This window comes from Uloborus diversus, chromosome 2, assembly GCF_026930045.1.
Source record: "Uloborus diversus isolate 005 chromosome 2, Udiv.v.3.1, whole genome shotgun sequence".
NCBI classification, from domain to species: Eukaryota; Metazoa; Arthropoda; class Arachnida; order Araneae; family Uloboridae; genus Uloborus; species Uloborus diversus.
The window spans coordinates 174,962,183-174,987,855 of record NC_072732.1 but is presented as its reverse complement, the minus strand read 5'-3'; the positions used below and the strand labels follow the sequence as shown (position 1 = coordinate 174,987,855).

The 25,673-nt window shown below is 34.4% G+C and overlaps 1 protein-coding gene across 1 annotated transcript in view; it reads left to right on the top strand.

Moving 5' to 3' along the window:
- Nucleotides 1–25,673, top strand: part of LOC129216166 (protein Wnt-1-like) — a 77,730-nt gene that overhangs the window by 39,116 nt on the left and 12,941 nt on the right. The window contains exon 3 of the mRNA XM_054850337.1: nucleotides 18,043–18,308. Coding sequence (XP_054706312.1) covers nucleotides 18,043–18,308 — 266 coding nt within the window. The remainder of the gene's footprint in view (nucleotides 1–18,042; nucleotides 18,309–25,673) is intronic.

The following is a 25,673-nucleotide window of genomic DNA, read 5'->3' as shown; positions in this document are numbered from 1 at the left end:
TAACAGGGGTCCAACCCGTAAAACTGCCACAACATAGGAAGCACATTGTCATCCAAAATAGTGCAGTAGGCATCAGAGTTGAGCTTACCATGAATGGGGACCAAGGATCCCAGCCCATACAAAGAGAAACACCCCCAGACCATAATTCCACCTTTGCCGAACTTGACTGTTGGCACAATGCATTCTGGCAGGAGACGTTCTCCAGGTAGACGCCAGACCCAGACCCTGCCATCCGAACGGTAAAGGGTGAACCTTGATTCGTCACTCCAAAGAACTTGTTTCCACTGATCTACGGTCCAATTTCGATGTGCTTTGCACCACATTAACCGAGCAGGGCGGTTAGACTTTGTGATCAAAGGCTTATGGGCAGGAGCACGACCATGAAAACCAAGCAGATGTGCTTCCTTACGGATGGTATTATATGAAACAATACTCCCGGATGAATGTTGAAACTCCTCGCGGATGAGGGCCATCGGTTGGGTGCGGTTCTTCCGAATTTCTCTGGACAGCACTCGTCGGTCTCTATCTTCCAGTTTCTTGGGTCTGCCGACTCGGGGCACATTCCGACAATGACCGCTCACCTTCCACTTCTTAATCACATAGGCCACTATCGATTTTGGGTACTTCAGATCTCGAGTAATTTCCCTTAAGGATCGGCCACATTTGTGATACCTGATAATTATACCTTTCTCGAAATCAGAGAGCTCCGAACTGCGAGGCATCTTGCATGCGACTAAAGCCGATGCTGTTTCCTACACGGTATATACCGGCGGAGACCGTGACCTACCTTAGGACCGCAGATATCGACATTTGCATAGGTGTCCAAATACTTATTGGTAGTTAGTGTAGAAGAAAGTTAAAATTGGGGAAGACTTTTGAGTAGGAATTACTGTGGGACACTTCGTTCGTGCGTTTTCAAAATCTTCCTCAAGCGAATCAAAACAAAGGCCTGGCTGTCTGCCCACGGACCAGACGGCCAACTAAGAGGAGTCTATCTGAATGAGGGGGAAAAGGAAAACCTTTGATGCCCACGTTTCGTTCATTTCAATGTGACTATGCTTAGTTCAAACGTTTAGAGGCTAAAACACGTCTCCAAAAGCAGGCATAAAACAAACTAATAGATGCACCAATTTCCTCCTGTAACAGGGTGTTCCGCTTTCCATCTCATTGGTGGTCAGACATGCTTGTCAAACGTGGCCAAAATCATTATTTCTGAAATTTAAATTTTACTATTTTGGAGCAAAGAAAGCCATTAAATTAGACTAAAAGTTTCATGAAAATGAAAATATCCAAAATGTAAATTAAGATATTTACATATTTAACACTCCGCCTAGGGGAAAAAAATGTGTGTCTTAAAGACACGCGATAGAAGTGAAACTTTTATCTTATCTTTTTTTTTTCTTTTAAGTTCTAATCTGCACGTTTTCTCTCGCTCTTTTTTTACTGCGCCTGACTTAGGTATATTTACAACAAACTTGCATATTTTAATGAAGAAAAAATATTGCAAACAACGAGAAAACTAAACGATACTAGAAATTCGTTTTTATTTTGTGGCCAAAAACCGTGGAAACAACAGTAGTTATTAAGTTATTTTTGTTAAAAAAAATTTTGAACTAACTTCAAAGTTGAACTTAAGCCACACTTTTAAACATATCACTTGACTTAAATCAAAGAAATATCCGAAAATCTTCATTATTTGAAAAGTTTAAAATTAAAACAGAACCCACAATTATATACTTGCTTAGGTTCAGCTTTGAAATTAGCTTGTTAAATTTGTTAACAAAACTAACTTTATAACTACTATTATTTTTCATTGCTTTTGGCAACAATTAAAAAACAACGACTTCACTTCCGCCACAAGAAAGATTGGGGATCAGTATTTCAAAGCCCTCAAATAAAAAAGTTTTACTTCAAAACATACAAGTTTTTGACTAATATGAAAAACTCCATTAAAATAGGAAGTTAAAGTATGAGGAACAAAAGCAACAACAGATTATTTAGTAATGAGAAATGTTTTAGCACCTTATTCGTTTAGATAATTCCACACTTTTTATATCTGTGAGATGAAATTTCGTCACTATAATTCAAAGATAAGCATTCAAATACGGAAAACCGGATTTACCAACTGTTCTCCCAATGCCAAATAGCTTGATAATTTAATAATATTGTTTGGTAATGTTTGACATGCAGATAAATGCTTTTTTCTTATGAGGATGAACTGGATCTGGTAACTTAACTGTTTTGCTGGTAAAACTCATTTTAAGAGAATGAAGAAACGAAAAAGTGGTCAACAATGAACACTATCTACTGGAGTCTAGGGTTAATCCACTGGAGTTAGGGTTAAAATTTCAACAATCAAAGTATCCCCAAACTGGCAATTGCTTCGTTCAAATGTAAGTTAATCAATGTCTCCCAATAACATTCAACGATGACATCCTATCGGGCTAGAGCCGCTATATTTACAGGTCGACACATCAGCTTACGTAAGTTTAGCCATTTTGGATCTGATTTTTCATTGTTGCGGAGCTAGGGTTACCAGAGCAAAGTTTCGGGTTTTGCCACATTGGTCAAAACTGATATTTCATTTAATAAATAATTCACGTGCCAATAATAATTGCTCGCAACGAAAATTTACCGAACATGAAAGAAAATACCATTCAAACACGCTCTCCGATCCAAAATGGCTGACCTTAAGCTGATTGGGCAAAGTTAAGTTACTTTCAAAATCGCGAGATTTTATCACCACATTCATATAATTATCCCTAATGCTATCTATCCATAGACTAGTATCTATCATCAATGTATTAAACCAACACCACACTAAAGACCTCTAGTGAAGTGATAATTAAACTGGCTTTAAACAGCAATTTCAGAAAGAATTTAGATTGTCCTCTTTTTAAAACATTCACGAGCATTGACTCAAAAATATCATTAACTGTCATACGCACTGAGCTAAAATTTGAAGTGTTGCATATCAGCTCTGTAAGTCATACGTTCTTCTGCAAAGCAATTTCAGAAATTTGTTTGACAAGATGTCAAACATTGGGGCTGCTGAAAATCGGAAACAGCTTTTTATTGTTTATTTATTTATCCGTTGTTTAAAGATACTTCCGGTTTTATTGTCCACCGTGATATGTTTGTGGTCGTACTACGCTTATGTTGTTGAAATATGTTGGTATTCTACCGAAAGTATAACAGAAAGATCTCTTTATCTACTTTTTTACCACTTGATGTTCCCTCTACTTGTATGGTCCTACTGCAAAACGGCATTCACGCCACCAGGAACTGTCCCACAGGAATTTAAACTTTCCGCCACGGATATCGTCAGAATCCAAACTGCAGGAAATAATCAAGACCAGATGAAACTTTTGGAAGAATTTGCAAAAAATCTTCCTGTTTTATGTTGCACCTATTGGGGATTCATTAGATACTGCGGGGAGTGTTTCCTCATCAAGCCAGACAGATCTCACCACTGCTCGTCCTGCGGCTTTTGCGTTCTCAAAATGGATCATCATTGCCCTTGGGTGAACAATTGTGTGTCTTTCACAAATTACAAGTTTTTTATATTGCTTCTGGGCTATGGCGCACTTTACTTCACGTTTATTTTAGCGACATCTATGAGGTTCCTTTTGAAAATATGGACTGAAGAAGTCGAAAGCTCAAGAAGACTCCATACCAGTTTCTTATGTTTCATTTCGATTGTTTTTGCACTCAGCCTGATTCCCCTTCTTTATTTTCACATAGCACTTTCATTGCTGAACAGGACCACTTTGGAATACTTCCGACCACCGGTCTTTAGAGTAAGACGGAGAAAAAACATTTTCAACTTGGGAAAATCGGAAAATTTAAAGCAAATTTTTGGCGACGTGCCATGGAAATGGTTTCTCCCTGTTCATTCTTCTAAAGGAAATGGTACTGAGTTTCCCACTATGCAAATGGTTCCTGACGTTTAAAAAATGTGTGAATTAAAATTAGTATCGATAACATTTCGTTTCTACTATACACTAAAAATCATTAAATAGTACCTTCAAGAACCGGATAAGTTATTTTTGAAACTTTGAGTGATTTAATACAAGACAATGTAATTGATTTTTAGTTTTATTCCTAAGTGAGCCAAGTAATGTCGGTGTTTTTTGCGTCTACTGGCATGGCGGCCTTTTTTCTACATTAGCGGAAATATAAAAATATCGTTTACATTCTCGTCATGTTTTCTCCCTTTTGTCTTGCCTTTGTTGACCAAAGATAGAAACAATAAATTAAATCAAATGGTACTTTTCCGTTAGAAGTACGTCACTTGGTTTAACGACTTGCTTACTTTCTATCTTGGCGAAAATGGAAAAATTGCTAAAGTTGATGTCTACAAGTATATAGCAACCCTAGAGTTTAGAAATTGAAGTTGTTGGATGTAGACAATTAAGAAAATTTTTAGTTTGAAATAGAGATAAGTAAATTTAACCACCAAAAATAAAAAATATGCTAAGTGACGTACCTTTAACGGAAAGTATCATAATATCAGAAGCCTCATTCTTGAAATTTTGTCCTTTTAAAATTCAAAACTTTCCCTCTTGCTCACTGAAATTCTTAAGATGTTCAAGTGTTAAGGTTTGGGAAGATTTCGATAAATGTGATTCTTGATAATTTTTTAATTGTTTTAAACGTTTTTGGCGCCAAAGACAAGACGTTAATGCACTTAGACGTTGATATTGCCAGAATAAAATGATCATTATTCAAAATTTGGCGATCGTGCTAAAATGTCAATCATCGAAATATCCTAAGACTTTTGGAATGAATTTTGAAACCAACGAAGTGTTTTCATATATAATGCCGAAGTATCCCTTTAGGGAAGATTTTGGCGGGAATCGTCATAACGTTGAGCACATGGCACGCTTGTCAATTTGGCAAGTTCCACGTTATAATTTCCTCAAGATTTCGATAACTGGGAGTCGTGGCGGAATTTTCGACGTCAAAGAATGAGAGTTAATGTGTTTGTCTTTGCTGATACTACCAGCATAAAATGTTTATGGCATTTCGCATAACTCTTTGTTACTGAAATATCCCCACAATTTTATCATATCAAATCAATTCACTAGCTTTGTATTTGATTTAAATAAAGATGTGAAAATAGAAATAATGTTGTTACTTAAAAAAAGCTTTTCAGGTGAAAAAGCAAGACTTGTCTGACTGCCCTAAACTAAAAATACGGATTAAGGAAAAAAAAAACCCCATCTTTGTGCAGTAAAATAAAATAGTACAACTGTAAATCACTTTTTTCATGTGTCTTTTCATCCACAAGTTCACCTCTCTTGCATTTAAAAAATGGTTCCTTGTCATTTCGATACACGTGTCTGTAGTTCGCTGCAAATTGGTGCAATTTAACTTTGTAATGTTTTCTTTTACTGGTTAAGACTTTTAGGCGTTTTTAGCGAGGAGAACAGTTGAAAATAATATTGCAAAAGTTTTCGAAACATGGGGAATCAAGAATAAAATTTTTAATAAATTCGTTAATAAAATTTCTTTTTGAAGTATAGATGTGGGGAAACCTTAATTTACATCGCTCTCAATCGATTAAAAATCGAGTCGTCCAAATCGGTTGAAACTGGAAATTTTCTCAGTTTTCGAATTAGATAAATGTATTTACTCGTACATTAAAAAAAAAAAATCTGTGTCTTCTAATATTACAACTTCTGCCACACGATCAATTTGAGAAACCAATCGGAAGTGAAAATGCGCAAAAGCTCAATGCGTAATAACATTTTAAAGTCTACTTTAAGAACTAGGTTGTGAGAAAATGTGCTACACAGATAACATTTAAATTACTCTTCAATTCCCCTGCTGTCCCACGAAGATGTTCCGAAAAAAAAAAAGAACTAATTTTTGTTAATTTTTGTACACGTACATACACTGTGATGGTTATTTTCCTCTAAACTTTTCATCTTCGTCCCTTTAAAATCTTTCAATAAGTTGCGAAAATAGGTGAAAACTAACGGTCGTATTCACCAGCCGGTTCAAACCTCCGTCAAAGATATAAGCCGCCGCTTGAAGTCTTCTTCAACCAATTAATGGTTGCATTGACCAGCCGATTCGAACATTCGTTAGACATTCGAATTCGAGCCTTCTTATTACTGGTTTAAGCGGGCATGCCCGAATTACGCAAGTTGTTTTGCACCTTTGAAAACATTCTGCTTCAGGAAGATATCGAAGGAATCTCAATCCACGAATACTAAATCGCTCATATGTATGTAATAGCGAATGATGGAGTTACGCTGACGCTATCAACAATGAAACTCGCGCCACGGCATGATAATTTGATAATATTTTTTGGAAATGTTTGAAATGATGGGAAGAGGGCTGAACTGGGTCCGGTAACTTATTAACTGTTTTACTGGGAAGACTGTCATTTTAGGAGAATGAAGAAACGAAAAAGTGGTCCACAATGAATGGTACCTACTGAAGTTTAGGGTTCATCCACTGGAGTTAGGGTTACAATTTCAACAATCAAAATATCACCAAACAGGCAATGGCTTCGTTCAAATGTAGAAGCAATTTTCACCCGTCATGCCTTGACGGGCGATTTTTTAGTCAATGTATAAAAGCGTTTGCATCGGCCATAACGACTCCTCATAGAGTGGATGTATAGAGCATGGTTGATCTCCAGTCTCCTGCAAAACACACCAATCCTTTTGCCAAGGTAGGCAAGCAAAACCAAGTCTGGGAGCTCTAAAATAGATATTGCCCGGTTATCTGTCCCCAGATTGTTCGCGGACACGATCGTTGACGTGGGGTAGGGTTCAGACGAGGGTGGTCCTCGATGTCCGTTTGCGCAAGTGATAAGCGATCGCGCATTCCATCACAGCGTTCCCTGTCACCAGGCCCATTGTTATCTGTCCTCGAGGGCTCCTGGAATTCCCTGCCTCGAATGCCCTTTTGACATAGAGCCCGAACTCTGTAATGAGGAGGAATTACAAGAACTGATCTCTATCTGCTGTTTCTTGGCAAGACAGACGTTCAAGGTGATCCAAGAAAAATATTTTACTTCTAGATTGCGAAATCAGTTTAGATCCTTTTAGAATGGTCCTGGAATATACCGTTAAGATTCCGTTAAAAGCTTTAACGTAACGATGCTAATATTTTTTTCTTATCAGAAGCAGAGAAAAATACTAAACAAAATATTTTTAAACTTCATTTTTTTGTTTAAAGCAGTGCTGGTGTGTTTATGTGTCTCCGCGTGTGTGAGAGGTCCAGACTCGGTATCCATGAAATTTAGTATACATGGAGTCTTATAAAAATGGTTTGACTCACCTTAAATATCGAATTTTTAAATGCAATCTAGAATTTTTAATTATGAGTTTTGGTCCTAATCAGATGATTTTTGTCCGTTATATAACTTCATGTGATTCTACAAAATCAATTAATACATCATCACATAGGTCAAATAATTATCATTAAGAGGAATTTGTCATTGTGTAAGATATTATTTGTTTTGACCTCGAAAACTAGCCTTTTTTTTGGTTGTAATTTTCATAATTTTGGTTGTCAAAACATATTCATATATTTAACATATTTATACCAATCAAAAAAAAAAAAAAAAAAAAAACGAAATTTCTATGTGTGATAGAATTTGTTTAGACCTTTTAAGTTACATAAAACATGAATTGCAACCTTTTTTCTTAAAAGCAGATTTCAAATAAATTCTAAACTTTTATTCACTTTACCTTTTTTGATATAAATGCTGTGTATTCAGGAAAAGGAGCTGATGTGTGCGCCACATGACTTCCTTTTACGCCAATTTAATGATAATAGTTCCTTGGCGTAATCAAGGAAACACTTTAAATATTTTCTCCCCCCAGTTTGTTGATGCAAAAAAGCGTTTTACAGAGATTAATTTTTCTAATAACAATTAAAACGTGATTTGATGGATAACTTTATAAATATCGCCAATAGCGCCAAATTGAAACCAGATTCGATTTTTTCGTCAAATTGGCGATATATTGGCAAGTTGGGGACAAAACTTGTCAGCCAAAAGCTTGGCGAAATATCGCCAATGGGTCTGCAAATTATAACATCCCTTGACTTTGCATTGAAATTAACACTCATTTTCCCCAAAAAGGTGTAAAAGACTCCTTTTGGAACATCCGTATGCACTTAAAAGGGAAGGTGTACAACTAGACCCCACTAAGAGTCTATGTGCAAAATTTCAGCATTCTACGATATACCGTTTTGGAAGTATGCGAGATACATACGCACATCGGACGTCACGAGAAAAATCGTGGTAACTAACTCGGGGATAGTCAAAATGGATATTTCGGGCGTCCATACGTTCTTAGGTACAAATGCACGTGCGGTCGGGTTGAAAAAATAACTCAACATTCATTCGAGGGTGAGCAAAATGGAAATTTAGGCCGATATTTGACTGAAATTTTTTTTGCAAATACAATACTTGTATTTTTATAAAAGTATTTTTTGCATTTAACTGGTCAAGTGTGAGCGGGGCAAAGTGGAATAGTTCCGTTTTCCCTACTCATTCCTTCATTTATTAAAACACTTACATATTTCTTTACTAAATCACTCACGTATTCATTTATTAATTAATTAATTTACATTCTTTCATTCAATAGTTCACTTATTCATTCATTCACTTATTTTCTCACATTCACTATTTTATTCACTCATTTATTTTCTCATACATTGGTTAACTATATATATATTTATTCATTTTTTGTTTCATTATCTATTCGTTTATTCATTTATTCTTTTACTTATCATTCATTTGATCAAACATATTTTTAATGGTCTAATACAAAATGTTTCATTTTTTCCTCATGTATTTTTTAAGCGGATATTTTCTACTTTTGTTTGAGGGTACAAATATACTAATTAAAAATGATGCTTCAGCGCAAGTTTTATTATAGAATACATTGTTCGTCCTTTTTGTATTGTAACTTTCAATCGAATTTCTAATTTCTTGATTTGGAAAAAGCTAAGTTATCTTAACTATTTCACTTTGCCACATGGTATTAAAAACTTTTAACATCTGATAACACACTTGACTAAAACAATAGTAAAATTATACTTATTAATGAAGTTAAAATTACTCATTTATAGTTAAAAAATTTAATTATGAAAGCTAATGCACTTTAATTTATTTTAAATGCGATATGAAATGCAATGATGGATTACTTTCTTACTTTATATTAATAAAAATATTAATAATGCAAAAGTTTTAAAATAAATGAAAAATGTCATATTGAAGTTAAACATTGGTCAGAAAAAAATGTCTAACGTGTGTATGGTGACTAGCGCATTATTTTCGAATAGTATAACTCTATGAACTTGCCAACACACTATAAAGCTAATGCTGAAGTAACTCGATAAAAAGTAATACCCTTTAAAGTAACAAAAAAAGTAACAAAAAATTTAAGCCACTAAATCAGCACATTTCACAAACTATTGTAAATTTAATTCATATATAAATACCATTTAAAATATACGTAACTCTTTTCTATGAAATAAATATAGTTTAGATAAGTGATGAAAGAAACATTAATTTTAAGTTTTTATTAGAATAATATAGAGAAATAAATGAGTTTGATTGTAATATGCAGTTACTTCTGACATATTTTAGTTTGCGTTGATTGAAAGCGTTGGGTAGATTTAAAAATATCTACGTCTATTACTCAAATCTACGTCGATAAAAAATACAAATTGATAATAAAATAAAAATATTAAAATATAAGGCGGAAAATGAAATTCTGCATCCGAATGATTACCCCTTTAAAAAAATTAATGATTCAATGAACAAACACGACAAGATCGACTGATATCAGGCAATATTTTGTCAGGTAAACGGTGGTCGAAAGTTAGCTCTTGAAACGGGTTACAAAGGGAAAATTGTTTTGAACAAATTAAGGGAGAATCCCAATGAATGGGAATTTTTTTTTCTTTAACTTTTTACATTCTTCTATGGATCAGATCTTTTCAACTGCTCCGGATTATTTCATTACATGTTCAGTAATATATCCTCATATATATAATATAAGGATATATTACTGAATCGAGCCAATGATCGAGTAACGCGCGAGCTTCAACAAGGAAACTCGCGCCACGGCATGATAATTTGATAATATGTTTTGGTAATTTTTAGCATGCAGGGAAAGGTTTTATTGTGACAAGGCTGAACTCGATCCCGTAACTTAACTGTTTTAGTGGTTAGACTATGTCATTTCAGGAAATGAAGAAATGGTCAACAATGAACGTTACCTACTGGAGTTCAGGATTAATCCACTTGAGTTAGGGTGACAATTTCAACTGTCAAATAAGCAATGGTTTCGTTCAAATGCAGAAGCAATTTTCACCCGTTATACCTTAACGGACGATTTACTAGTACGTCCATTTGTTCCATTCATCCCTAGCTCTGGAGCTGAACGGTTCACCGGTGGTAACGAATGGAATGAAGCGCGGTTTTTTTTTTTTGGAAATAAGGAAAAATATCTAAAAAGAAGATCATTTTTATTTATATAATAAATACACGAATTAGTTACCAAAGAGTATTGTGGTTACAGCTTAATGAGGGAAAAAAAGACAAAAGTTCTATTCCATGCAAAACATGCAAATAATACCAAAAGTGTTTACTTTTTCTGAGAACTTACTCAACTATTCAGATTGTAAATAATTTTTTGCCAAACTAATCAATATGAATAACGTACCTGGTTGTCAAACGTCACAAAAATCAATGTTGCTGAAATTTAAAATTTAATGTATAGTTTTCAAACAAAACAAGCCACCTACGTACATAGAGGGGTCACGAAAAAACTCTTGATAATTTACTCAGGGGTATATTTCAGCTTTTCATCCGTCCGTAGATATATATGCTCCTGAACAGGTCAAAGGAAAAAAAAAATTCGTTTGGAGAGAGTAAAATAGAAATTTCTCCCGAAATTTAAGTGAAAAATTTTACACTGAAATTTGAATATCTACATGTAGCTAAAAGCAAAATAAATCGCGAAAATTTACTCGGGGGTATCAAAATGGATATTTCAGCTGTCCATACGTTCGTAGGTTCATATACTCTTGAACGGAGTCAATAAATAAATACAAAAATAAACAAAAATGTATTAAAAAATAAATTAATAAAATATAAATAATGAAAAAATAAATTAACTAAATTATTTAAAAAAAACCCCAACTACTACTCAACATTCATTCGGGGGTGAAAAAAAATTGAAATTTTTGTCGAAATTTGAGTGAAAAAGTTTACTCAAATTTGAACATCTACAACTAAAAGCAAAAATTTACTTGTTTATTCTTGTGCTTTTAAGATGAAATGTGTGTGTGTAAAAGGAGAGATCAATGATCACTTACATAAAAAATAAATTTTTAATGTTAATAATAAGAGTTTTGAATGAAGGTTTCGTTGAAATAATTATGGAATTCGTTATGAAATTTTTTTAGCTCCAGTGTTCATTTCTTAAAATTATGAAGAAAATCTTGAACTTAAATGGTTTTCCTCGATATTTATTTCTCTTTTGATGGCTGCCTTCCTTTGGGAAAAAGATACACCTTGTCAAGGAATAGTAAAGCCGCATACTTTTTGTGTATATTTATAAGGGTCAAAAGCTTAATTTTGTGTGCAAAAAGTTATTTCATTTTTACTTCAGGTGTCACATAATGTAAAAAAATATGTTTTCCTTATTCAGTTCTTAAAAAAATCAATGACTTGTTTACGCAGCCTTTTCAACTTTTCTTTTTCTTCCAAACCCATTGTGTAACATCGCTAATAACGTTTTTTTCCCCTTCTCTTTATTTTTCCGAAGCAATTTTCCCACAAACTTTCCAAACAGCGAATAATATTTTTACACCGCTTTTTAAAGGCCATCAGCGTGAGATGTATCTCTTATTAATACACAACATTAGCGAAGTCACAAATTAATGCGCAATTAAATCCGACGTCGGGAATTAGCCGGCCGTAAAACCGGGCTGTTATCCTTGCCACTGGCTGAACCCCCCTTATGTAAATCCCGGCCGTCTTAATACCAGAAGCACGATCTGGCAGCAAAGCACCCTTCCAGTGGTGGGACCTTTGAGCTGTGAAATAAAAATTTCGTTTCTGCAGTTGGAGTAGAGCCTCACTGATAAGGACTAAGAGACTAATAAATTAATGAGCGGGGAGGAGGATTGGAATAAATGGATGAAAATTATCTTAAAAACATTCTTCCCATGAGATGGGAAATTTATCACCGGGGTTTCGTTTTCCTTTCTTTGTGGGTTACCTTTGACCTTTACGAACTTTTAAACTGAAGAAAACCTTTTGGCATTCGTTTGTTCCTCTGATCGAAAAAAACGATTCCATTGTTGACTCGTTTTCTTCGTTCTATTTCATTTAAGAAAGTGGTGTTTTGAGGACTTAACTGAAGCTTAGTATAAAAGAATCGTTTCACAAGTAAAAAATTACATAACTATAGTTTTTCTAAATTCTATCGTGAGCAGATAAAAGAGAGCAACTGAAAATTTTTCACTTTTAATTTTTTGGTATTTTTGTTACGTTCATCATTATTTGTTCTTTTGTTAACTTTATTGTACAATCTTGCTTATGTAGTTTCCGCTGAAAAAAAGCACGAAAAAACGCATAACTTCAACATTTCCCTACTGTTAGCATTGAATTCAAAATGCTTCAAAAACTTGAAAACTCACTTCTGGAGATGTTGCCGTTTACCTGCCCCAAGCAGAGTGGATTTCTAATTTTTAACTCATTTATTTTATTTTTCTGTTGACAATATTTCCGTAACTTTGGGTAAAACCAAAATCATTTTCACAACTTATCAGCGGTTGTCAAACTTTCTGTGTAAAGTAGGAGAATGTGGAACTTGGGGAACTATTTAAAACAACTTGCTTTCTCTTTTTTAATTCAAAATGAACACATTGGAAACTTCATTTGAAATTTACTGTATGTAAATGCAGAGTGATATATTTTGGAATAGATTTTGCTTAAAATATTGCTTTTTCTTTTTGACCTTTAAATAATTATTTATAACTAGAGAACCACCCGTCAAGGTATGACAGGTGAATATTGCTTCTACATTTGAACGAAGCAATTGCCTGTTTGATAGTCTTTTGATCGTTGAAATTTTAACCCTAACCCCAGTGTTTGAACTCTAAACTCCAGTAGATAGCATTCATTGTTGACCACTTTTTCGTTTCTTCATTCTCCTAAAATGAATCTTACCAGTAAAGCAGTCAATTTACCGGATCCTTTCAGCCCCGACAAATTAAATCATTTCTCTGCATATCAAACACTACTAACAAATATTATCAAATTATCATACTGTGGAGCGAGTTTCATTGTTGATGACTTTAGGAGCGTTATCGATCATTCGCTATTATTTATACGAAGCTATGTTCCTTCAAATAAAAGTGACGTCAAATGAAAAAATATTACATTCCTAATGAAATGTACTCTTCTTGATTATTTAATATATTTTTCTTAGATGAGTATATGAATGAACGAATAAACAAATAAATGAAACCATAAACAAATAAATAAATGAGTGAATGAACAAGAAAGTAAGAGGTGCATGAGTTAGTGAATGAATGTGTAAATGAGTTAACTAATGAATGAATTTGTAAATGATTTAATAAATAAATTAATGATTAGGTGAACTCTTTCACTTTACCGATTATTTGAGTTGTTAGTAAGAAGTAATTTATGACTTTATAACGACAAAATTTATTTCTGATGCACAATCAAAAAATAATAATGAGTAAGCATTGACAAGAGAAAATGAATGATATTTAAAAGGTTATATTTTTAAGCATCATCATTATCAACAAACCCTGAGTAAGAAGCATATTTTCTTTTAGGATTAAATATTTTTGAGGTTAAGTAAAAAAAGTTGCTTTTTTATTTTTTTTCATTTACAAATTACCATTTTAAAGTTAAAATTTTTTTTCTTTAGCATTGGAAAAATCAAAACTAATTTCTTCGTACATTTTATACTCATGAAGGTATATATATTTTTTAATTGTGTTAGTTCGATTATGTAAATGTAAGGAAGGCACTTTGCGTGCATCACGCAAAAGAAAATGATGCAAATAATTTTCATTTCCGGTTTTTTAAGCAGATAAGAATTAAATTGTAAATATTATGATTTCATTTTAATTTTTCAGCATTTAAAAAAAATTTGTTCGGAAACGTAAAAAAAAAAAAAAAAAAAAAAAAAAAACAATTGTAAACTCATTATATTTTGCTTAAAATAAAGAGCATTTGTACGGTATGGTATAAGTTAATTAATAATTATTCTGTTCATTGATTTTACTCGTGTCATTTTGAAATCTTACGTTGCTAAGGGAGGAGTTTCTCCTGAGTATAAATTCTAATTTTTACTACATATTGAAGAATGTTTGACATTAAAAATTTCTTGTTGAATAATGGACAGTTTCAAACTGCAGAAATATAATGCCTAACTTTTGTTAAAATAAATTTGGTATCTTTTGTGTAGTTCATAGTAATTTTTTAACACAAAATAAATTTACTTTGTTATGTATCAAACTTTTAACAGTTAAAAAAGTATGTTTCTAATAATTTCAAATCTAACCTAATCTAAAGGGGAAAAGAGAGAGATAGAGAGATATATATAGAGACAGATAGAGATATAGAAATAGAGAGAGATAGACATAGAGATAGACAGAGATAGAGATACACAGAGAGAGAGAGAGAGAAAAGGAAAAAAGATTGACATAACTAGTGCTACAATTTTTGAAGTTGGAAAATAGGAATGTAGGCTCACTTAGTTCAGTAAGAACTTCATGCTCTTATGTTATAACAATCACAACTGAAGAAAGAGCACCAAAAGTTACCTCCCTAAACCCGTTGAATGAAAATGACGGTTCAATATTATTAACCTATATAATAAAATGCAATTTAAAGGAAAAAAATAAAATGCATTACAAATGGGTTCATAATTTGAAAAAATGACACATAATAGGTTAAAAAAACTTTAAGCACACAGATGTAAAAAGTCGGCATCTCGTAAAACTGCTCGAAAATCACTGGCTCACCAGGAAAAACATTCGGTTGCGAATTTCAGAGGTTAGTGTTTTCAGGGGACGAGGGGGGGTGCTTTGCTAAAAAAATAAACGAATAAGTAAATAATAAAAATTCTCCTTTACAACAGGCTCCGGTTTACTTCAATACACATGCAAGAGGAACTAACAAGCTTCAAACAACATTTACATATGGATAGTATTGCTCACTGCTTTACGTACTCAACTTAGTATTCTGAACTAATTGGGTTGTTTCTGAAACTTTAAAAGTTCTTTTTTCTGAAATAGCATGCTTAAAACCAAAAAATGTAACCATTTTTTAAATAATTTGATAAAGTTTAGTTTAAAAAAAATATTTTTTTTAATCGGTGCGCAGATTCAATTTCATTTTTACCGCTTCTTCTCATGACATCATAAGTGATGAAATGCCATTCACTAATGACATTAGCCCAAAGCGCAATAATTTGGCATTAGATAAAGATAGTTATTTCTATTAGATAAAGATAAAAAAGAATATAGCGCAATTATGGTAATGAATTTCATGCTTGTTTCAGATCAACCTTCATTCAAAGTTAACATTATGATTGTATTAATATTACTGTTTTGTTGGAAACCTTTCTTTTAAACAGCCTGTGAACATTCAGAGCGAAAATGGAGTAGCGCGCCAAAGTGCATCACTTCTGACGCCATAAAGAACACGCCTTATTTCACCCCTTAAATGAAACAAAAAATAACTCTTGGAGAAAGTAAAAAGTTTTTCTTCTGACTCCATGTTATTTATTTATTTATTTTGCTTATTCTATCAATTTCAGTGACTAAAAGTAGTACTTTTGACTGCAGGAAACAACCCCATTCTCATCACCTTTTATTAGAGAATCATGGATCTTTCCTGAAACACAAGAGAAAGTGACCACTATTCAAGAAAACTATATTTCCAGTTAGTTCCTATACTGAACACTTGTCTTGAATTCCGCATGCTCAGCTAATTATGTAGTAATGCCGGATACTTTACAAGGAACTTTACAAAATACGAAACATTTGGTTTTAAGTACCATTGCATTTTAAGTATCCAAAACTGACTTACAATTTTATTCATATTATTTGTCTCACATATTTTTTTCACCTGGAAAGCTTCAAGAAGCTATGCGTCGGTGAATTATTTCATCAGCTTGTTTTTGTTCAAGTTACCAATTCTATGCACTGGAATTCCGTTGCAGCATACTTCAAGGTCCGTAAACTCTGTTCGTCGAAACGGGAATTTCGTTGCAGTGGAATTGAAGGGCTCGGGGCAAGAATGTGATATGCCACATGATGTGAATTTTTCAGTTGGCCAATTTTCAACTTGTAAAAAATATTTTTAGAATTTTTCAAAGGTACTATACATTCTATATTCTGCAATACTAAAACCACACATGGTTTTCTCCATAGACATAATCCATTGTCATGTTTATTTCAATTTTAGTTATGAGAAACAAAAATTTTGATCGAAAAGTCACTCCTTGTGGCTTGTCACATTTCTGCCCCGAGCCCTTGAATTCAAGCAACGTAGCGTAACGGCACCAGTCACAGACTAGCTGAAGACATCGCTCTCAGATTAACTCAATTTTCTGAGTCTTTTAATGCATTTAGACATAAACTATTTTCCTCTCATGCAAAAGCATCTTCTGGATCCTCTGAATTAGTTAATTCTATTTTTATATACCCAACTTCGAAAAAGGTCCAACCTCCAGTAACAGACACCAAAATTCTGATGATACCCTGGAACAGATAGGATAATGAAAGGATGAGTAATGGACAAAATTCCCTTTATCTCTTCCAAATGCGCAAAAGTTCTTTATTTTTAGACCTAAAGCCTCATTAAATTCAAATGAATATGAAACACCGGCAGACCTCGTGGTAGCTGTTCATAACCTTCCACCACTGCCAGGCCCGTGTCCAGGATTTCAAAAAGGGAGGGGTTCAAACTTTTTTTGCTTAAAACTTAGATTTTCAAAGGAAAGTAACTAAGCATGTTGAATAAACCATTTTTTAATGAATTCTTTTTTTTTCTTTTTTTCTTTACAGTTTAACAACCTGCAAAAGTGGAAAAAACTGCACACATAGTTTGGTGGCATAGTCTTTTATGCCACCAAATGCTAGTTACTTTCTTTTCTTTTTCTTTAAATAATATTAACAGGAATTTAATGAAAATATAAATTTGATACCAAACAACTGCTGTTTCGCATAGAAGCATTCTTCTAATATGTGAAACGACAAATTCATCCAGCAAACACTAAAGGCGTATTCAAAGGGAAATATTTGAGGATATATCCTTTTCCGAAACCCAATAAGCTTTCCCTTTTTGACCATAAAAAAACCTAATAGTAAGCAAAGTAACCATTTCCCCTGCCCCTCTATTTTTTTTTCTCTTCTTTTGGCTACATCATTGTCTAATACTCTCTTTAAATAAGTTTCCACTGCATGCTCAGCATTGTCGGACTTTTCAGCCATTCCTTCATCGTTATTTTTTCAAATATTTATCAATGATTGTGCTTGGGAATCCTACAATTCTGGAAAATGTTTATTGTTAAAGATGGGTAAATATTAAAGAGGTTGAACACTGTATCAGAGTATTAACTCTAAAATTAATTAAAACTTAAAATACATTTTGAAAAATCATTTAATGATTCATAGTTTTATTTTTCCTAATGGGAGGGGTTTAACCCTCCCCTTGGACACGGCTCTGACCACTGCCTTGTAGAGCTGAACCAACTGGCTCAGGAAATTCACTCTGACAACACTAGACGGTTGCATCGTATTCATGGGTGGCAGCAATATCAATTTTACTAGCCTAAAAGGCTTAGTACTTAAATCCAAACTTATGACTGTCTGTTAACGGACCCTTGTCTACTACTGATGCCGTTACCCTAATGGAAATTAAATTGGGACTGAAAATTTGTTTTCTTGAAACGGATATTTCGTTGTATTGGTATTCATTGTAACGAGGTTTCACTGTATTTCCCTTAGGTTGTCGTGAAACTGCTTTCCTCTACGCCATCACTAGTGCTGGTGTCACTCATGCACTGTCTCGTGCCTGCAGAGAGGGTCTGGTCAGCACATGCAGTTGCGACTACAGGAGACGGGGGCCCAGTGGACTGGACTGGGAATGGGGCGGTTGCAGTGACAACATCGAGTTTGGAGCCAAGTTTTCCAGGCAATTCGTAGATGCTGCAGAACGGGGGAAAGATCTCCGATACATCATGAATATCCACAACAACGAGGCAGGGAGGACGGTGAGTAAGATTTTTTTGAATTGCTTTTTATAGCTGGTATTTATATTTTTAATCTTAGTAGTTGTGAAAATCATTTTTGCGATTAATGCTTCTTCTTCAACGGCTTGTCAAAATACTTGACGTATCTGCTTTTTCTATTGAACAGCAAAGATTACTTATGAATTTCACTTTGTACTACATTGACGTTTGTCCAGCCTATCGTCTCTGTGATTGGTAGGTAAGGACGTATTTCATAAGATCAGAAATATTTAAAATTTAATGACGCATATAGCAGAAAGAGTAGATGTTCTCATCAAATTCATGGGATAAAAGAAGAAAAGAGAAATAACACCGCTAAATTGCTCAAATTACAGATTACTGCAGACACGTGTTTCGGAGTTGCAAGGAATCTCCTTTTCATTGCAAAATAAGAGAACTTATGGATTTTGCAACAATTAATGCGTCTGCTACCGTAGAATTGCCCTTCAATGTTCCTTTCAAAAGCTGCTATTTTAATTAGTAGGGGTGTGTGTCAGGAGGAATGGCACAGTACTGCATTTGTGTAGAAATAAAATGTAGGAATTATTTTTAGCTTGTCCAGTAGATGAAGCAACTTGAGACTATGACTCTTGCTACTGCAGTTACTGAACAAGCCAGAAATAATTTTTCACATTTTATTTTGGCATAAATGCAGAGCTGTTCCGTTCCTCCCGGCATTCAATGCTTCCCGACTATCCATAACTTCTAAATTTTAACTCTATTCCTAGAAGAAATGGATTAAAAAAAATAATTCATCAGAATCACATAGAGTTAAAAACAACGCAAATTGTGCATTAAAACTAAACATAATTCTTATTTACCACCGGTTTTTACTTCCACAACCCTTTTTCATTCCTGCACCACTTTTTCTTCAATTTCGATTTAAAGTTCTATAAATATTCCCTTAAACAGAAGGAATACTTAACTTTTGTTCAATGGTTCATAAAAAAATACGCGTTTATCCTGAAAACAAATGAAATTTGTGTCCAAATTTTTCAAACTGCGAAATGTGGCATTTTCATTATTCTGTGTTTCAAAGTTACCTTTACAGCTTTTGTCCATCTATTTTTATGAACCCACATGATTTATAGAAGAGATACAATGCCGGGGGGAAAAAAGGAAAACAAATACTGTAATCCGTTTTCTGTTGGCCACCAGGTGGCTCATTAGCACTGAAGAAGTGACGTCACCATCTTTCATTCATTAGTGCCTTGATAAATTCCGGGCAACTGGGTGGTCTAATTATCAAGCTCAATTTGCAACATGACGACCTTTAACCACCCCGGGACTTCGATTCATTTTACCTCTGATTGGACAAGACTGGCAAATTAAAAACCAATGAATAGGCTATTACTTGCTTCAATGGCTCGTGGTTATGCTCGGCGCGTAAACTCAGACTAACGGATGGGGTGAGATTTACATAGAGTCAAAATCGGATCCGAAACCATCTTTTACAAGTACTGGTTTTGGATTGCTTCGGGAAAAGATGCTCTTTATATATTCCACGCTCTTCCTTGCCTCTGTTCTTCCTGGTACTCTTGATAAATGTATTGAGAAAATAGTGTGTTCCTGAAACATTACTCATCGATTGCAAGGCCACTTAATTGCTGTGGTGTAGGTACAAGTGTTCACAAGCACCATTTTATGCTAATAAATTAAGCTCGGTTTTTCTACCGAGAAGAGTCATAAAAGCTATTGTTTCGCGTCACGTGCTTTCTGGTGAGCAAATAACAGCTTGTATTATGACTATTAGAGCACTTTAAGGCATCTTCCGTGTTATTGTTTTTAACAAAGTTCATCTCTTGGGGGCAGATAGAGACTTATGGTCGTTTGTTTCAATCCGATGTTTTAACTTTGTATCAGCATAGTAAACAAATATGACTTATGCAATAACTATCCCACGAGAAGAATTTATTGGTTTTAAATTACCTTGTTATTAATACAACTGTCATAGAAACTTCAGACATGATCGCGTATTCAGTCGTTGCTCAGAAAATTGATTTAAGACTTAAAAAGGTATGAAAAGACTATTTCTCAGAAATAACCATTCCGTTTTTTTCCTCAAAATCTCGGACACTAAAAAAATACGAAACACCCAAACTCGCAAATAACGAGCCTTGATTTCACGAGAACAAGCACTTAATGACAAAACCAGAAATACTTGGTTTGAGCAATGTTATGTCCATCGGAGCACAACTCGCTTTTTGAGTAAACCCCGCTTCAAGCGAGCAATACTTTGATGATTTATGAAAATTCAATAGACTTCCAGATCAGTTTATCTTTGTTTGGAAGAAAATCATTTTAACATTTCAAAGTCAAGAGGGCGAATCCAGAAATTTTTCAAGAACGTGGAGATTTTTTTAAACCTGGCCTCTTACTACGCATCTGATTCACACCTGCTGGGGAAGGAAGGGTGCTCCATCCATTTTACTTAAATCAAGTAAAACTATAGATATTTAGCCAAGGAGATCCCCTAACCTACTTCTTTTTCTTTCCTTTGATAGAAATACAAAAATTGTATTTTAGAAATTCAATTTCGTAAGATTTTCAAATGAATGTTTCGAAGCCTCCTTTTCCTACATCTTCGACAATCGTCTAAAATTGCGCTTTTTGGAACTGCAGTTTCCAAAAATACCCGGAGGAAAGTCACTGAACTCATTCTCTCCTCTAGCACTACTTGAGATGTCTACAACTGTCTCTTTAAGGCTTAAATTTTGAAATATTCCCGGGAAAGCCCTCCAAACTTCTTCTCCTAACATCACCAAAGATCGATTAAATTGCTTGTTTGAAACTTCAGTTCCAAAAAATTTCCGGCAGGGATATTCGAACCAGATTCCTTTCCTTAATGTCATCTCAAAGATATCCTACACTTTCGTTTCAGGAATTTAATTCGAAAAAAAAAAAAAAAATGCGGGGGCAGGGTAACTCAAGGGAGGGGGATCTCCCCTCCATTGTATCCGTCATTGGTCAACCGTAAGTTAATGATGAGTCATAAATTCTGAGCGCAAGTGATGATGCCATTTTTTAATTTTTTTTTATGTTATAGAAATGGTATTATATATTAAGTAGAGAAGCATTTAAAAATTATGTAAAATATGGAGTCCAAATATTGCCCATACTCCTAAAATTGCAAACCTTACTTTCATAGTGACTAAAAAATTAAACATTTACTCAAAACTTGAAAGTGTCCACTTACATCCCTTTGATTTCGCTGCCTTATATGGAGTCTATCATTAATAATTTTAGTCATTAAGAATTATTCTATCAGAACCATTCAGCCAAGCTCTTTCCAACTGGAGAACTGTTTGCGAGGAGGTAGGCAACATGCTCCAAATATGTTGTTTAGAGTTTGGGAGGGGATAACATATTGGTCTTCCCAATTTAATATGTTTGTAGCTATTTTTAATTTATCAATTTTATTTCTGAATGTTCTTTAAGCTGTTCGATATCTGACCCCGTAGATGGGGTAACATGACGAAAAACGCTTTTTGTTTCTGATTGACATATTTTTTCTATTTCAAAAAGAGATAGAGTCTTAATTTTTTTATTCGACTTAACAATTTTAAGAAGTCGTGGGTATAAGCTTCAAAATTTTAACTCTCATCTTAAAGAGAGTAAAGTTTTTTGAAGCTTAATATCATCACCTTACCCAATTTTTCTACGAGTATCTGCTGTTAGTTTTTATGTCTTTCATCTATCTCATACTCTTTTTTAAACAAAAAAAAAAGCACCAGAGTGATCGAGATGAAAAAAGGAAGCATACTGTGGAAAAACTTTAAGAAAAAAATAAAACCCCGCCGTACTACTATAGAAAATCTCTAAGAAATTGAAATTCCATTTTTCTAGAAACCGATGCAGCTTTATTTAAGTAACATTACTGCGTAACGTAACAGAAACTGTCTCGGTGACTGGGAAGTTTTATAGAATTTCAAAGGCGTAGAGAGTTTCTAGTAGTGTTGTACTTTTTTCCTTTGACAGTACAGTTGAAGTTCACAATTTTAAGATCGAAATAATATTTAAATATTAAATTTCTAAAATTTAGACGAAAAAAATGTAGTTTGTTTTGTTACTTAGAAATGTTTGCTGAGTGCCCGGCAATTTCTCCTATCGAAGCCTCGTGCATTTTTTAGCTGTAAAAACTATGTGCAAATGCAACCTAGTAGTAGTACCTAATAAAGCACCGCAGAGCCACGGCAGTTCCCACAGATAATGGCTCATTTACTCATGCCTAATTGCGGTCGACTCAGCGGGACATGCCGGATGAGATGAAACTGTAAATCAAACCCATCCTCTCAATGACTGGCCTGCCTCCGCAAGGTGGCCATCTAATTAGAGAGAGTATCTTTTCTTCAACCCTGGTGAGGAATACTTAAGGTTAATTATCATCGAGATGCTTCGGGAAGCGTCTAGACACTCTCTGCATGATCTTTCAAACCTACGTACCTTGAGAGCATTGTTCACTTCATGCGAGTGTCAGGAGTACGTGGTGCACCGCAAACCAGTTTCCACAAAATATGAGTGCATTATTTTTTTCTTTTACACAATTCATGAATGGGGAACTCTTTTTTTTTTAAGTGTAGTTGGCGAACTATTTTACTAGTTTCATTGGTTGCGAAGAAATGAACATGATGAACACTTCCAACGACAAATTAAATTCAAGGAAATAAATAGTTTAATTTTAAGAAACTTCAGATTTTTTAAGGTAAACTGGGTTTTTACGCTTGATTATACAAACAGAAAGTGACGACCAGCAGCAGGCTCTAGGTCAGCTAGGATAGTCCTTGTCAGTTTCTTAGTCGCCAATGAAGACCAATGGCCCTCTTACAGCTGTTTACCCTCTTGCTCATTACAGCCCCTTCCAGTAAGCTATTCCAAGAGTCCACAGCCTAACTACCCTAAAGCAGTATTTTTTCCTAATTTCCAGGTTATCCTGAAAATGACCCCATGTCCTACTTTTTGTGCAAAAATTTCTCTCCATTACCATCATTCATTTTGATGAATTTAAACATCATGTTCATTCTGACTCTCCTTTGCTCCATGCACATAAAGCCTTTTAAGTCTGGTATCATAATCTAAGTCTAATACCCCCCTTACTAGTCCAGTAGTCCTTCTTTCATCCCTTTCCAATGAAGAAATATCTTTCCTGAGATTAGAGGTCAATTATGTTATAAAAAGTATTCACCTTTTGTAAATCTGTAAAGTTGCTCTAAGAGAATTTATTCTAAAAACTCATCTCGTAGTAAAAGAAAGCCCGAAACTCACCGGTTGGATAAAACTAACACCCTCTTAAACTTGGGCACTTACAGAGGTGTGAAAATTATTAGAATAATTGTGATTTTTCAGTTTTTCTTGAATAATTTTGTATATACTTGCATTAATTCATGGAGGATAACTTGTTTTGTTATTCCAATTATTTTTTTCACTCCTTTAGAGTAGTTTTGGGGACATTACTTTGTCAAATGTTGGCATTTATAAAGTAGAGGAACAATTGATCTAATGAAATTGTTCGCATTACATACGGAATGTGTTTGATTAACAATTAAATTTAAAATATAATTTAAAAGCCAGCTTGCTGTGCTAGTATTTTGCATTCTTCCCTCGGATTGGTATCAGTATTATTTTATCTTAAATGCAATTCTTTTCGCAGCTTTAATTAGTTTATAATCGGCAGCTTTTTTTCTTCTTTTGTTAAAGAACTATTGCGTGATCATAAGTAAAGCAAGTTCCCCCCCCCCCCCTAGAAAACAAGCTGTAATAAAGTGTCTCATCCAAGAAAACCACTATACACAACAAGAAGTCGCTAAAAAAACTAAAAATTTTGCAAGCATAGGTGCGTAGGATGAAAAGATCTTTGAATTTCAAATGTAAATCTATCAATTTAAGAGTAGGGAAACGCAGTAGAAATGTAAATTTATTGCAAAAACTGAAAGGAAATTAATTCATATTTCCGAAACTAACAGAAAAACAACTGAACATGAAAAAAAATCTCTTTATAGGCGTATAACCATATAGAGTACAATGTATGTGATTCCTCTATTCGTGGAAAATTCATCTTAATTGAACTCTGTGCTCGTTATCCTTGTAAAGAGCGCTAAAATCAAATTTGCTATGGCAAATCGCTAGGGCAATAATTGTGCGTAAAATATCTGTAAGTACACTGGTCTCGAAAAGTTAAGGTACAACCGGTTTTTTGCGTCTAATTTGCAAATGAATAAATATAGAAACAAAAAATTTGGAGGATATGTGCATTAAGTAGTTTTTTTATTGAATGCGTCATAGAAATGTGTATAAGTGTATTGCAAAAACGATTTATAGCAAAAAAAAAAAAAATCTTTGCGGAAAAGTTCATTCTTGAAGAAAACGGAACATTACAGAGTTACGCTGAAAAATGGCATAGAAACAATACAAAAATGGGTTCTAATAAGGAATGTGTCCCCCCTAACTTAAATGCATTGGCGGCATCGTTTTTCCACGCTGTTTATTAAGTTTTCGGACACTGGAATAGGAAGCGCAGACCAGATACAGAGTAAGCCATGTTCCAGCTCATGTAATGACTTTGGAGGAGGATTTAAAGCAGCAACCTGTCTGCCAAGATAGTCCCAAAGATGTTCTATCGGAATCAGGTCCAACGATCGATCTGGCAATTCCATTCGTTCCAAACTGTGATCTTCAAGATACTCCTCAATAATCTGAGCTCGGTGAAGTCGTGCATTACTATTCATCAGAATGAAATCATTACCAATAGCATCAGCATATGAGCGGACATATGGATCAAGGATCTCATACCGATATCTCAGACCAGTAAGAGTTCCTCTATGAAACACACGCAGGTCATTGCGATCACTGAGCGAGATCCCTGCCCAAACTATGATTACACCACCTCTGTAACTGTGTCTTTCAACAGTGTTGGATTGATGGTATCTTGTGCGCTGTTCCCTCCAGATCAGTGGATGACCTGAATCACTCTTCAATGTAAATCTGAACTCGTCTGTGAACATCACAGAAACCCATTGCTGCTGGGTCCAGGAAACATGTTATCTTGCAAAGCATAATCGGATTCTTCGGCGCGGTCCGTTGAGGAGAACACTCACAACTGATCGTCTTGCAGAGAGACCTGCATTGTGAAGACGATTTTGCACCGTAGTAGTATAGATTCTTCGTCCTGATGCTACAAAGTGGTCTGCAACGAGTTGCGGCACAGTAGTGGTTCTTCTCTTTCGGACCGAAGCACTAAAAAACGGTCTTCTGCAGGTGTTGTAGCTCGTGATCGGTCTGGAACGGGTCTTCTGGACGCATAATCTTCGGATTAGTATTGATTCCGAAGTCGCTGAACAACACTACGAGACA